The sequence below is a fragment of the Vombatus ursinus genome, unplaced genomic scaffold, assembly GCF_900497805.2.
Source record: "Vombatus ursinus unplaced genomic scaffold, bare-nosed wombat genome assembly UNPS02009205.1, whole genome shotgun sequence".
NCBI lineage: Eukaryota > Metazoa > Chordata > Mammalia > Diprotodontia > Vombatidae > Vombatus > Vombatus ursinus.
Window position 1 is genome coordinate 16,265,871 of NW_020948983.1, and position 14,441 is coordinate 16,280,311.

A 14,441-nucleotide genomic window follows, 5' to 3' on the forward strand; every position below is an offset into this window, starting at 1 on the left:
TTTCTTTCTTTCTTTCTTTCTTTCTTTCTTTCTTTCTTTCTTTCTTTTTTTAGCCAAAGACAAAGTTTATTAGAGCATCCGTCATATTGGACAGACTCTTAAGGAATCTAAGCATTGTATTGCTAATGTAAGCAAGCCAGATTATAAGAATCTGAGCACCTTAATGGTGAAAAGATGGATCTTATATGCAGAAAGACTGTGGGAGGGATCTAGGAGTGGCCAAGTAGCTTGGGGTGACTGGAGGAGGGGTCTAAGGAAGATCTGGATGGTAGTGGCCAGTAAACTGAGATAAACAGAACACCAGGAACCTGGACCAAGTGGCCAAGTAAGAATATAGTCTAGATAGGATTAAGGGTGGAAAGTGGCCAGGGGCAATTGGGAGGTAACAGAACAGAATTGGTAGATTGAGGATAGCCGCAATGAAAGACCAGTTGATAGGATTATAGCCTCAGGTGAATACCAGAGATTTGGCCAGGTGGAAAGTCTAGGGTTTTTCCTTTTTGGGGTCCAGATCCCAATGACATGGTCTTTTCCTTTTAGGGGTTCAGATCCCATCCCCATCATTCCCCACCTCAAACAAATGGGACCCAAATTCTTTTGGGGTAAGGGACGAAGGTCTTGGCTTCTGAAACTGCTTCCTGGCTGGCAAGGGGCTTAGAGCTGTCCCTGCCTCAAGGGGGTCCCAAAGAGGTCAACTGGAACCGAGCACAGGCTGCATCTAGGGGACAATGGGGGGACATTGGCTGGTACCCACTGTTTGCTACCAACTGTAGGTGAGTGGTAGTCTGGAAGACACAAATCTGACTGAAAAGACTTCAGGGCCCAGATATAGGGAGAAGTAAAAGTGTAAGAGCCCCATTAAAATCATTTACATTTGACCTGCAGGATTATCAGATCTTGTTACTTTTTCTGAAGTTTAAATAACACTTTTGCCGGTAGAAGTTTTCCACCCTGCTGTTCAATAGTTATACAAATGAATTTGCCAGAGGCTGACTTTCATTTCAATCATCATTCAAATTCTCCTCCCCAAACCAAACTGAAAATGTTTGTGATTTAATTTCAGTTGTTTTGGGAGTATTGAATGACTACACATTCAGGTCAAAACAGCAACACACTTGCATTGATCATTGACCACTTGCTCTGATTATAGAAATTTGCTGTAAAAGGATAAAGCAGGGATTAGATTTAGGGCCCAAATATGACAGGATAAAACATCCTTAGCTCTGTTTGGATTCAGATAATTCAGTCTTCCAATCACGCACTATCAAATCCACATAGCTAGGTGGGTAACATTCCTTTTCAAAGGAATATAAGGGGTCTGTTCAAGGGAATGTAAATATATTAGATCAAATTCAGTCTTGCTACTAGAAAAAAGACCTCAAAGTCTTCCTGTAGGCAGGCCAGCAATATTATCTTTATATGCTAAAGGACAGTTAAATTAACCTATGTCTGTTTATAGTCAGTAACTATTATTCAGTCAGTTAATCAATAAGCATTTATTAAGCACTTAATTATGTGCCAGGCACTGTGCTAGATGCTGGGGATACAAAGATAAAGACAAAACAGACCTTAATATCAAGGAGTATACATACTGACAAAGAGACAAAATGTATTGGTGTATATATACATACACACATACTAGATACCAACTATGTGCTCAGTTTTGTCGTAGATGCCAAGGAAAATAAAAAGTTTCTTCCCTCAAAAATTTTAGAAGACTAGACATGAACAAATGAAACATTAGAAATATAAGACAATAAAGGTAATATTAGAATAAAGTCATAAGACTAATTTCCATAAGCCATGAAAGCTACAAAAGAGTATCAATTTCGTTACTTTATCATAAATAGCATTGTACATAATTTGCAGTCCCATACAAACTAAAAAATACTACTGGATTTCAAGGAAGAAGGGGATTGATAAGGATTTGGCAAAGGCTTCCTGAAGGAGGTAAGACGAGCTAATACATTAAAAAAATAGGTCGAATTTGCTTAAAATGGGAGAGAGGGATGCAGTTATGTGTATGTGCACAGCTATGCTCTTGGTTTGACCGAATTAGTGAGGAAAGTCTGTTTTATAATGACAGAAACTGACACTTGCATTTATTTCCTTATTTTTTATATCAAGGATGGTATTGTACATTCTTTTACTATCAAGGAAATACATTACAAAGTAAAAGACTATTTTGATGTGCAAGAGCCTGTAGGAAATATTATATTCTCTCCTGATTATACACTGTTACTGATTGAAACCATTAAGGTATGGAATATAATGAATTCCTGTTATGAAATGCTAATGCAATATATCATGGAAAATGTTCTGTTGATGTACTTACAGTCATATATGAATATGTGAAGGATCTGTGAATTTGTCTTATGTTAGTAACTTCCAGTTTGGGAACTTCCTGTAAGGCAGATTATATCTCATTTATGATTTAGTAAATAACTTCTAAGGAGTTGTCTGAGGCATTGGAAGGTTAAAACAACTTGCCCAGGAAAATAGAGCTAGTAAATGTAAGAGGAAGGATTTGAAGTTCTACCTGACTTCAAGTCTAGCACTCTATCATATCACACAGCTTCATTTTTTAAGAGAATTACTAAACTGGTAGATGAGGGGAATGTAAGAGGGAGGTCTAATTTGCTTAGGTTTTAGCAAAGCATTTGATAAAGCATCTCATACTATTTTTGTAGAGAAGATGGAGAGATGATATAATTAAATGGATCCAGATATGCTGAAATGCCCAAACTCAAGAGTAGCTCTTAATAGTTCAATATGAACAGGGAAGGTCTCTGGTGGAAGGAATGTCAGTGATTTAGTCCAGTACATATCCTAAAGTAATTCTTACTATAATATACCTGACAAGTGTTCATCTAATTCTAATCTCTACTTAAAAGACTTGCAAGGAGGTCTTTCACATGACAAGGATTTGTGCCTTTATCCAAGTCATAAATAAAAATGTTAAATATAATGTCTGATCTCACCTGGAGTATTCTGTTCTGTTGTGAGTACCACAGTTTAATTAAGATATTGATAATCTGAGAAAAGTTCAGAGGCGGGACAACCAGGATGGCCAAAGGCCTTGAGTCCATGTTATATGAGGATCTGATGAACTGGGCATGTTTAGCTTAGAAAAGAGAAGATTTAAAGAACAGCATTTTAGTGGTTTGTAAAGGCTGATGTGGAGAAGAAATTAGATTGGTTTTAAGGTAGAACCAGGAGCAATGGGTAGAAGTTATAAAAAGACAAATTTAGGTTTGCCATCAGGGCAAACTTAATGATCAGAATTGTCCAAAAGTGGAAGGTACTGCCTTAATAAGCAATTCATTCCATCTCTTTGGAAGTCTGCAAGTAGAAACTTGATGACTACTTGTTGGGTATATCATTGATATTCCTTTCATTTCTCAAATTCTGTGATTCTGTGATGTTTCGTCATTGTAAGGTGACTTTAACAAAGTATACAAAAGGTATGATCGTAAAGGGCTCTTCTCCCAGGCTATCTCCCTTGTTTTGACTTTGTTTCCTTCCCTGTATAGACTTGACTCCATAGTCATCCATTTCAAAAATGCATTGTACTCCATCCACGAATCCCTTGGCCACTTGACCTTTCACTGTTTCTTCTTTGCTAATTCTAACACTGGGTCACACTTAACATCCACCCTCTTTGGACAAGGGTCTGAGTGCTATTGGAGGAAGTCATGTATGTTTTGCATGATTTCATATGTATAATTTTTTAAAAGTTTTTTATACTTATTTTAAACTAAAATACAAAATAAGAAAAGAAAGAAAAAAATTGCCATGTACCCAGCAGAATATAAAGGAGGACTCAATATAAAACAATAAATTTGCTTTTCAAAAAAACCTATATAATAAATACTACATGTTTTCAAAACTGTCCAGTTTTTCTTTGCTTCCTTGTAGTTTTTCTTTTGTTCTCTGCTATGTACTTTTTACTTTGTTTTTTCCCCTTCCTCCTCCCCAAAGAAGGCTACAATTAAGCATGTGGTTGTGCATGTCTGTACACACACATATATATGTAGATACATACACATGTAGATACACATATGTAGATATCTATAGCTATATATATGTGTGTGTATACACACATGCATATACATATGTACATGTACTCATACATATATATGTAAGACCATACTAGGCTTGTTTCCACTTGTCATCTGTTTCTCTGAAGGTAGATAGCATCTTGCTTGATAAGTCCAAATTTTTCCACATTTTTCTAAATCAACCATCTCATTATTTCCTACACCAGAGCAATGTTCCAGCACATTCTATCTGAGAGATTGTCTATGAAAGTTTTTTCCCCCAATTTTCTGCATTCCTTCTATTCTTGACTGCATAGGTTTTATTTATACAAGCAAATTTTAATTTAAAATAATCAAAATTAAAATTTTACACTTCAATAATGCTCTCACCTTATAATATAGTTTAAGGTCTGATACTACTGAATCTGCTTCCTTTACACCTTTTTTCCCCTGGTTTCTTTAAAGTTTCTGACATTTTGTTCTTCCAAATGAACTTTGTTATTATTTTTTCTAACTCAGTAAGATAATTTTTTAGTAATTTAATTAGTATGGCATTACATAAATAAATTAGGTAAAATTGTCTTTTTTTTATTATATTGGCTTTACCTACCCATGAACAATAAATATTACTTCATCTGTTTAGATCTTACTTTATTTATATAAAAAGTATTTTATATTTATATTTATATAGTACCTGAGTCTGTTTTGGCAGGTATACTCTCAGGTATTTTATACTATCTAGTTATTTTAATGGTCTAAAGCAGTATTGAATAATATGACTGACACATGATGTAGTTTCCCTATTTTTTCTGTTTTGATTAAATCTATTTTAGCTTCAATTTTGTCTGAGATCATAATTACTACCCCTGCTTTTTTTACATAATAAATTCTACTCCTGGCCCATTTTTTATATTTGTGTATATCTATCATTTTTGTATCATTTCCTGAAAGCAACATATTGTTGAATTCAGATTTTTAATCTGCTATCAGTTTCCATTTTATGGGTAAATTTATCCCATTGACATTCTAAGCTATAATTACTTGTTGTATATTTTCTTCCTTCCTATTTTTCCTCACTATTCTATTTTCACCCTATTCCTATCCTTCTTCATTCCTCTGCTTTACTTCTACCTGCTACCTTGCCTTCCTATTCCTTAACCTATCCACCCCTTCTTTATCCTCTCCTCCCACCCTATCCCCTTGCCCTCTTGTTTCTTTCTGCACTTAGAAGACTTTTATCCTCTTCTGGATATATATGTTGTTCCCTCTTTAACCCACTCCTGATAAAAGTAAGGTTTCTGTACTACCTGCCATCCCCTCTACTAGTTTCTTCTGTATCAATTTTTCCTTTTTTACCTCATTTGTGTAGGATAATTGCTCCTTTTTATCTCTCCCTAAACAGTTTAATTTTTTTTTAGAATCACTCCATCATACTCAGCTCAACCCAAGTCTTTCAAACTATTCAAATAAAAATGACAGTCATAAAAGGACTGATAATATTTTTATATATAAGAAGTAAACAATTTGACCTGATTGAGTCCCTTATAATTGGTCCTTAATGTTTCTCTTACATTTCTCCTGAATGTTATATACTGAGTTTTCCTGTAAGTTCTGCTGCTTTTGTCACAAATATCTGAAAGTCTTTCAATTTATTAAATATCAATTTTTTTTGAATTCAGGATTATGCTTAACTCTACTGGGTAAGTTACCCCATGTTCATAACCCTGGTTCTTTTGCTCTTTGAAATATAGTATTCCAAGACCTACGGTCCTTCAATGTAGTAGCTGCTAGGTCTTTTGTAATCCTTATTGTAGCTCCACTATATTTCTATTGTTTTTTTCTTATTGCTTCCAATATTTTCTCCTTAACTTGAGAGCTTTGAAACTTAGCTATGATGTTCTTGTAAGTTTTCCTCCTGGGACCTCTTTCAGGTGGTGATCAGTGCATTTTTTATATTTCTGCTTTGCCTTATTCTAGAACTTCAGGGCAATTTTCCTTAATAATTTCTTGTAATATTGTATCAAGATGTTTTTTAATCATAATTTTCAAGCAGCTTGACTGACATATTATTTCTTCCCAATCTGTTCTCCAAATCAGTTGTTTTTCTGATGAGATGTTTCATATTCTCTTCTATTTTTTCATTCTCTTGATTTTGTTTCATTATTTCTTTGTGTTCTTAGAACATCATTAGTTTCCCTTTGCCCAGTTCTAGTTTTCAAGGAATTATTTTCTTCCTTAAGTTTTTGATTCTCTATTTCAAGTCAGTTGACTTTCTTTTCATGATTTTGTTGTATTACCCTTTTTTTTCCTAATTTTTCCTCGATCTCTGTTATTTGATTTTAAGGTCCTTTTTAAGTTCTCCTAAGAAATCTTTTTGTGCTCGGGATCATTTGATGTTTCTCACTGAAAAAAGAAGTTGCTTTATTATCTCCATTATCTTCCTCTGAATATGAACCCATATCTTCTCTATCATAGTAGCTATCTGTGGTTGGGTTATTTCTCCTTTGTTTACTCATTTTTACTTATTATTTTGTTTTATTTTATTTTTAGCAGCTGTTAGTGTGATCAAGTTCTAGTCTCAAGGTATAGGGAATGGTACTCCAAGCCTCAGGTCCTTCTTACTGTTATTTTCTGAGGTCAGTCCCAGGGCTCAGCCTTGGGTTTTCCTCTCCATTCCTAAGCCACAGCTAGAGCCCTGGGTCACAATGTCCTGCAAATGATTTTACTCTCTGTGGTCCCTCTGGTGGCTATAAACTACAGCTGTCCTGTCTGCCCTGAAACTGAAACCAGGGTCTTTGCTTTCCTGCAAGGGCCCACAAGCAGCAGGGTCCGCGCCCCTCTGCTACTGCACTCACCAGATTTGTGCTAGCTCCTTCTCCCTTGTAGCGGCAGCCCCACCCTTGACGTATCTGGTCAGCACAGCTATGCTTGGCATCCCTCGAAAGTGGAAGGTACTTCAACTCTGCAGAGACAACTGATGCTACCCACCTGAATTTCCTGTTCTATATTTCTTTGTTCCTTCACCAATCCTTTTCTTCTTTGCTCTGATCTGAGAGAACAAGATAGCCCTTTTCTTTGTCACAGATAATCCTTCCTTTTCTCCGCATAACCTATCCCCTTAGGGACTTTGTTTCATCAATGAATCCTTGAAGAAGGAAGAAAGGAAATAAGCATTTATTAAGTACCTACTATGTGCTAGGCATTGTGTTAAATGCTTTGAAAATATTATTTCATTTGATCTTCACAACAACCCTATGTTTTAGATGCTATTATTATCCCCATTTTACAGTTGAGGAAATAGGCAAACAGAGGTTGTGATTTGCCCAGAGTCACGTAACTATTAAGTGTATTTGAATTAAGGTCTTCCTGGCTCCAGGCCCAGTGCTCTATCTACTATGCCATTTAGCTACTTTAGTTATGTATTAGACCCATAGTTCTTTCTTCCTCCTCTTACAAGAAATTCAGCACATATGTTACAGTCTTCCTCTATGCTCAAATTTCTTTGCTTTTTGGAGACTTCAATCATTATGTCAATGTCTCCACAAACACCTACCAGTTTATCATCCTCCTCAAATCCCATGACGTACAGCTTCACTTCACTCTACCTCAGTCACACAGAGGGATAAGCATTGATTAATTCTTTGTTTTTGTTTTTTTGATTGATTCTTCAAGCTTGTATTATATATCTACCATGTGCCAGGCACTGTGTGAGTTGCTCGTAGTACAAAGACAACAACAGAATAGTCCCTGCCCTAAATGAGCTTCTGTTCTGTTGGGGGAAAATAACATATACACAGATTAATGTGTGTGTGTGTGTGTGTGTGTGTGTGTGTGTGTGTGTGTGTGTATTTAGGGGGCAGCTAGGCAGCACAGTGGATTGAGCACTGGGCCTGGAGTCATGAATACCTGAGTTCAAATCTGGCCTTAGATACTTACTAGCTGTGTGACCTTGGGAAAATCACTTAACCCTATTTGCCTCAGTTCCTCATTTATAAAATGAGCTGGAGAAGGAAATAGAAAACCACTCCAGTATCTCTGCCAAGAAAACCCCAAATAGAATCATGAAGAGTTAGAAATGACTGAACAACAATATATATATGTGTATGTATACACATGTATGTATATACACATGTATATGTATATATATACACACATACACATATGTATGTATCTATATCTATATATTTGAAAGACAATGTGGTGTATGAGAAAAAGGATTGAGTTTAGAGTCAGAAGACCTAGGTTTAAGTTCCACCTTTGACGTTTATTAGCAAGGTTCTTCATCTGTAAAAAGGGGATATTTGTGAATCAAATCACAACATAGTTGTGAATCAAATTACATAATATATGTGAATCACCATGCAAATCTTAAAATTCTACATAAATGTTAGCTACTACTTCTATTATTATCTTTAAAAATAGTAGGAAATTCCTGGTTAAATCTGGTGACTTGACCTTTCAGGAAAATAGAAATTTCTATGCCTCAGTTTCAGATTTTGCTCTTTGAAAGGTGAGTTGATCCCTTTAAGATCTGAATTTATGGAGCAGCTAGGTGGCACAGTGGATAGAGCACCAGCCCTACAGTCAGGAGGACCTGAGTTCAAATCTGGCCTCAGACACATAACACTCACTTAGCTATGTGATTCTGGGCAAGTCACCCAACCCCAGTTGCCTCACAAAAAAAAAATCTGTATTTATAATCTGTAAAAGAAGTCATGGGCTTACCACTTTGTCACATTACCTCTTCCTCTTTTCAGATTTATTTCAAAATTTAAAAAAGAAAATCAAATGTTATGTTTTCTTTAAGAAGTTATAGCAAATATTTTATTTTCAAATGATTTTTAAAATATGCTCTACAGGGATCAGTTTACACCTATACTTTCGGTGAAGAACCAAAAGTTAAAACAATCTTGGATGCATACAGTGGCAATATACAGGCAATTGACTTTATCACACCTGGAAACAAATACTGCATGGTGAGGAATTTTCCTATATCTGTCACAGGATGTAGTAGAGTTGAAATATTTAAAATGTAAACACTTCAATATAAAAAAATTTGACTAATGTATCAGTATTGGAAACTGTCTCTGAACTAAATGTTTGCAAGTATGTGACAAGGAATAAGATCTTGAAGATTTTGGTTGGAAGTTAAATTTATTATTAGTTCATAACCTTCTTCAACAAGTGTGAATTGATATTATCACAATGTTAAGACCATTGAAGTTATTTCATTCCTGACAATAAAAAAGCAAGCAAGAAATCTTAAGAGAACATCCCTATGCTAGCTTTCCAAAGAGGCATTTCAGTACATTATTTGCAATAGTTAAATATTGAGCAAACTTACATGGTTTATTTATCTCTAGTCCAAATGATACATTTATATCTGAGGTTTAAAAAATTTTAAGTGAAGTTGTTGAAATATGTTGTATCACAGGAAAAGCAAGAAAACACCCTCATTGACATATTGTTCCAATCTCTTTGGACCAAACCACCAGGTATATTGTAGCCAGGGGATCATTTCCTTCAGTGGCTGTGATGCTATACTTGTGATCAGCTAAAAAAATTTGTTTCACTATTCACTTGCTCTTCCAAAAAGCTCATCAATTGTGGTGTAGAGGAAACAGCACTGACTTGAAACTAGATCTGAATTCTGCCTCTTGCTAGCTGTGTGATTTTTAGCAAATTACTTCATTTCTCCTGTGCCTCAGGTTTCTCATCTTTGTAAAATGAGGTGAGGGGAGGTTAGGGTTAGACTAGACAAATTCTAAGATTCCTTCTATCTCAAAATCAATGACAAATTTAATTAGTTTTGAATTTCACGTAATCAGAAGGAAATGTTTGATATCCAGAATCTCTTATGGAAGAACCTGGTCTGTTTTCAAGGACTGTCCAAACCAATAAAATTCTATTCAAGAGCTTAACAATAAGGTGCTAGATAACTGATCTTATCACTTTGCTAGTCACATATTCACTTCTCAGCCTTTTTTCTTCATATTTGTCTAAAAGAGGTGTCAGGTCTCAAATTCTATGGAATTTTTACTTAAGTGCTAATTCTATGAAAGAATAAAAATATGGGAGCAAATTTTGATATATTTTTAAAAAGAACTTTGGGAGGGTTTAAAAAAAATTCACACATGTTCCCTGGGAAAAATTCCTTTCATTATCTTATTACACAATTTCTAGCTTAAAATATTATATATTTAATGTATTTAATTATCATAAGCTTTTTAAAAGTGTAGTAAAGATATTGTCCAATGCATCTTTAAATTACAAGTGTTGGTGTTGAAATTTTCATCTTGATTTAATTGTCCTTGATTTGTATAAATGATACTCATGGCCCATTTTCAAGCTATAACAGAATATGGAAAAAGTTCACTTTCCATAGAAAACAGTTTCTATGCTTATGCTTTTTTTTTTTATTGCTTGTATGTTAAAGTCAGTAACCATTTTAGGAGAAATCTGTATTTGGTTGTTAGAGAATGGATCTCATGTCAGCAAATTACACCTTAGGACCGAGGTATGTATACTTAAGGGGTAGGTAATTTTCATGTTGGACACAATACAAGTTTGTCTCTTCATTTTCACATGATCTTATTTTCTCAGGAAATGTCCTTGTTTATCAGTTTGTATATATTTTATCTTTTGCCATTCTGCAATAACTTTGGTGTATGTAAGCGCACTCTAAAGTCATACAATTGAATATCACACAAAACATTGCTTGTATTTTACCCAAGACATAATACTGTATTACTGGTGTTTCAAAGATGAAATTTCATTAAGCATAATATCAAATTATAGAAAGATCAGGAAGAAATGAAAGAATGATTTATATGTATTTCTTGTTATTATTAATATTTTGTTCATGTCCGTTGGATACATGGCACAGTTCTAGGTATTATGAAAATCTGACAGTAATTAGAGATGATGCTGTCTCATTCCTTTATAAGATTCTGATTTCAATTCAAAAAGTAGACTGTGACACTAAACCTTACATATAAGTCGGAGGATTACAGGGCATTAAAAAGCTAGAGAATGAAGTTTAAGGGGGTCAAGTCATAATAAAAGGACTAAAATTATAAATTATTTACCCAAACTTGTAAAAGACAGGAAATCTCTATGATCTATTTAACTGTGACTCAGTTTTGATATTTGGTTGTTTCTATTTAGAATCAAAGAATGTTAGATTTTGAAAGAACTTCATAGATCATGAGTCCAATCCCTTCATTGTACAGCATGCAAGAGAAGGGAAGTCACTTGTCCAGTATCCCATAGAGAGTTAGAAGCAGAGATGGAGCTAGAATTCAGGTCTGAATCCTGATTGAGTACCCTGTCTACTTTACCATGCTGCTTCCTTTCTTTTGGGCATGGAGGAAACAGAAGCAATATAGAAGAGCGATTTTTGTATTCAATATTCAGTATTTTTTGTACTACTTAAATTGTACCTGTGCATCCTAGAAGAGATTAATAGTAGACTAGGTTCCTTATGCAGTGCAATCCACATTCTCTTTTTTAAGAATTCAGCTACCTGCTAGTTAGAAGAATCAATGCAACAATGGTGACATTTTTTTTTATTGTGCCTTGGATAGTGCCACTTTTGGGTGCTTCATGACCTGGTGATCCCTAAGTTTGGCTTAGTACTTTGCACAATATCTGGTTATAGTTGAAGGATTAAGAGGGCATAACAATAAGCAGGATATCATCATCTATCTTTGCAATATCCTAACACATAATAGAATGATCATTTGAACTGATTATTCAAAAAGTTTTTGAATAATTTATTTTATCATTCCATATGGGAAAAGACTCAACCTGGGTTAACCTAACAAAATAACTTTTTTTTTTAATTTTTAGGCAATTGGGGTTAAGTGGCTTACCCAGGGTCACACAGCTAGTAAGTGTCAAGTGTTTGGTCTGAGGCCAGATTTGAACTCAGGTCCTCCTGACTTCTGGGCTGGTGCTCTCTCCACTGTGCCACCTAGCTGCCCCAGAAAATAATTTTTAAATACTAATTTATTCAATAGATGTCTATCTATTAAGCAACTATTGTGTGTGTATTTTCCTAGTTGCTTACTGAAGAGACAAAAGAAACAGAAGATAACACTTGCCTTCTAGTTTATTTTTATCTATTTGAAGAAATGATATGCCCATATGAAACAATTGGAATATTATACAAGTCATGGTAGCTAAAGACCTATGTTCTTGAAGAGGTAATATGTTGTTCAGTCTTTCAGTCATATTCAACTCTTTGTGATACTGTGTACCATGCTGTCCATGGGGTTTTCTTGTCCACAGTACTGGAGTAGTTTGGCATTTCATTCTCTAGTGGATTAAGGCAAACAGAAGTTAAGTGATTTGCCCAGGGTGACACAGATAGTAAGTGACTGGGCCCGATTTGAACTCAGGTGTTCCTGACTCCAGGCCCAGAACTCTATCTGCGTATCCATTTAGAATGAATGTATTGTGGAATGTGGTAAAAGATGTTGATCTAAGCCTAATTTTTGCTAGACTGCTTTTCAGTTTTCTCAGAAGTTTTTATTAGATAGGGAATTCTTTCCTCAGTTATTTTTGTTTTTTGCTCTATTGAACAGTGAATTGTTGAGTTCCGTGTTTCTGATTCTCCCTGGATAGTTTTGATAACTGCTTCTTTATAATATAATTTGAGGTCTAGAAGTACTTTACCCCCTTCATCTCTACTTTTTTTCATCATTTTCCTTGATATTCTAGATCTTTTGTTTTTCTAAATGAATTTTGTTATTAGGCTAGTTTTTTTTAAATGAAGTATGAGGTGATGTTCTCAGCTGAGGGTTGGGGGAAGGGATGTGTTAGAGAGTTGAGAAATATAAAGGTTTGGAACAGCTGCTGTGGAGAATGGGCTAGTGAATCAATTAGTGCGGAAAAGAATGGTTGCCTTCCTACAGTGAGGACCTAATTGAAAGTAGAATATACTGGACCCAATCAGCATGGTTTCATGATTTCCTCTAGCTCAGTTCACAAGCATATGAATAGGAGAAAAGAAAGGTAGTGGGAGTAATCTAGGGTTTTTGTTGTTCAGTTATTCAGTCACGTCTGCCATTGCTGTCCGTGGAGTTTTCTTGGCAAAGATAATGGAGTGGTTTTGCCATTTCTTTCTCCTGTGGATTAAGGCAAACAGAGGTTAAGTGACTTGCCTAGGGTCACACAGTTATGAAGTGTCTGAGGCCATATTTGAACTCAGATCTTCCTGACGAGGGTTAAACCTTCCTTAATCTAGGGTTAGGCTTTGGTAAGTCTTGATTAACAATAAAACAAGGGGGCAAGGGGTTTGAAAGTAGAGGATAGTGTAGAGTAGAATTGATTCTCCAAGAAGTTGAGGTAGGAAAGGAAGGAGAGTGTAACCAGTGCATGGATGATGGCCTGGGAAAGATCTGAGAGATAGAAGGAATAAAACTCACAATGAGAACAAAAAACAGTGTTAGAAATAGTAAGGCATAAGGAAAGGTGGGATGATAAAAGACTATGATCAAATAAAGGAATTTCATAGTTCATAAACAAAGAACATGGAACATTTGTGGGCAAGATCAAGGATATGACCATCTTTGTGTGTGGCTCAGGTCCTTGGTTTCCTCATATATAAAATGAGAGGATTGGACTAGATCAGGAGTTTTTAATATTTTGTGTATCATGGACCCCTTTGGTAATCTGGGGGAAGCCTATGGACCCCTTCTCAAAGTAATGTTTTTAATTTAATTTCATTTAAAACATGTAAGATTACAAATAAAATGAATTATATTGAAATACAAATGTTTTTTAAAAACAAGTTCACGAACTCTGGGTCTAGATGAACTCTTAAGGTCCCTTATGTAAGGCAACTGCAATCACATGATGTAATTATGAAGTAATAAAATTGATTCTATAAGCCTCACATAAGAGTGACTCTTTTTATTTCCAGTAAATCTGCTATGCATGACTTCAATGGTCTAGTAAAACAACTATCACAAGTCTCCTAATCCATGATGTCTTTGTCATTATTCCAGTATATGTGTCCTCTCTATATTTCTAATTCTTTTAAACCTGATTCTTTTAAATATGTCTAGGAGGGAAGCACTCCAGGAAGGAAGAGGTAAGCAATCACAGATGAATCCCAATTTCTCTCCCAGCTTTGTTTCATTATATGTAATTTCATATGACTTCAGTATGACTCAGCATTCTGAGCTCTCTAGTTTCCTTGGCCTTGGTGAGGAAAATTCTCATTTCTTATTTCAGCTGAGATAAGGGTGACTTTAAAAAAAGTCTTTAATAGGTCAACAAGGAGTAAATTTTTAAAAAGTAATTACTCAGGATATTAACAAATGAGTTTAATGAGGAAGAGACTCGTACCCTATCCTAACTATGGCAGTTTATAGAGACCTGTTGCTAATCTTC

At 35.1% G+C, this 14,441-nt stretch overlaps 1 protein-coding gene across 1 annotated transcript in view; it reads left to right on the forward strand.

The window, feature by feature from the left end:
- Positions 1-14,441, forward strand: part of LOC114035485 (cilia- and flagella-associated protein 43-like) — a 166,088-nt gene that overhangs the window by 38,711 nt on the left and 112,936 nt on the right. Inside the window, exons 10-12 of the mRNA XM_027851631.1 lie at positions 2,128-2,259; positions 8,900-9,016; positions 10,477-10,557. Of these exons, the coding sequence (XP_027707432.1) occupies positions 2,128-2,259; positions 8,900-9,016; positions 10,477-10,557 (330 nt within the window). The remainder of the gene's footprint in view (positions 1-2,127; positions 2,260-8,899; positions 9,017-10,476; positions 10,558-14,441) is intronic.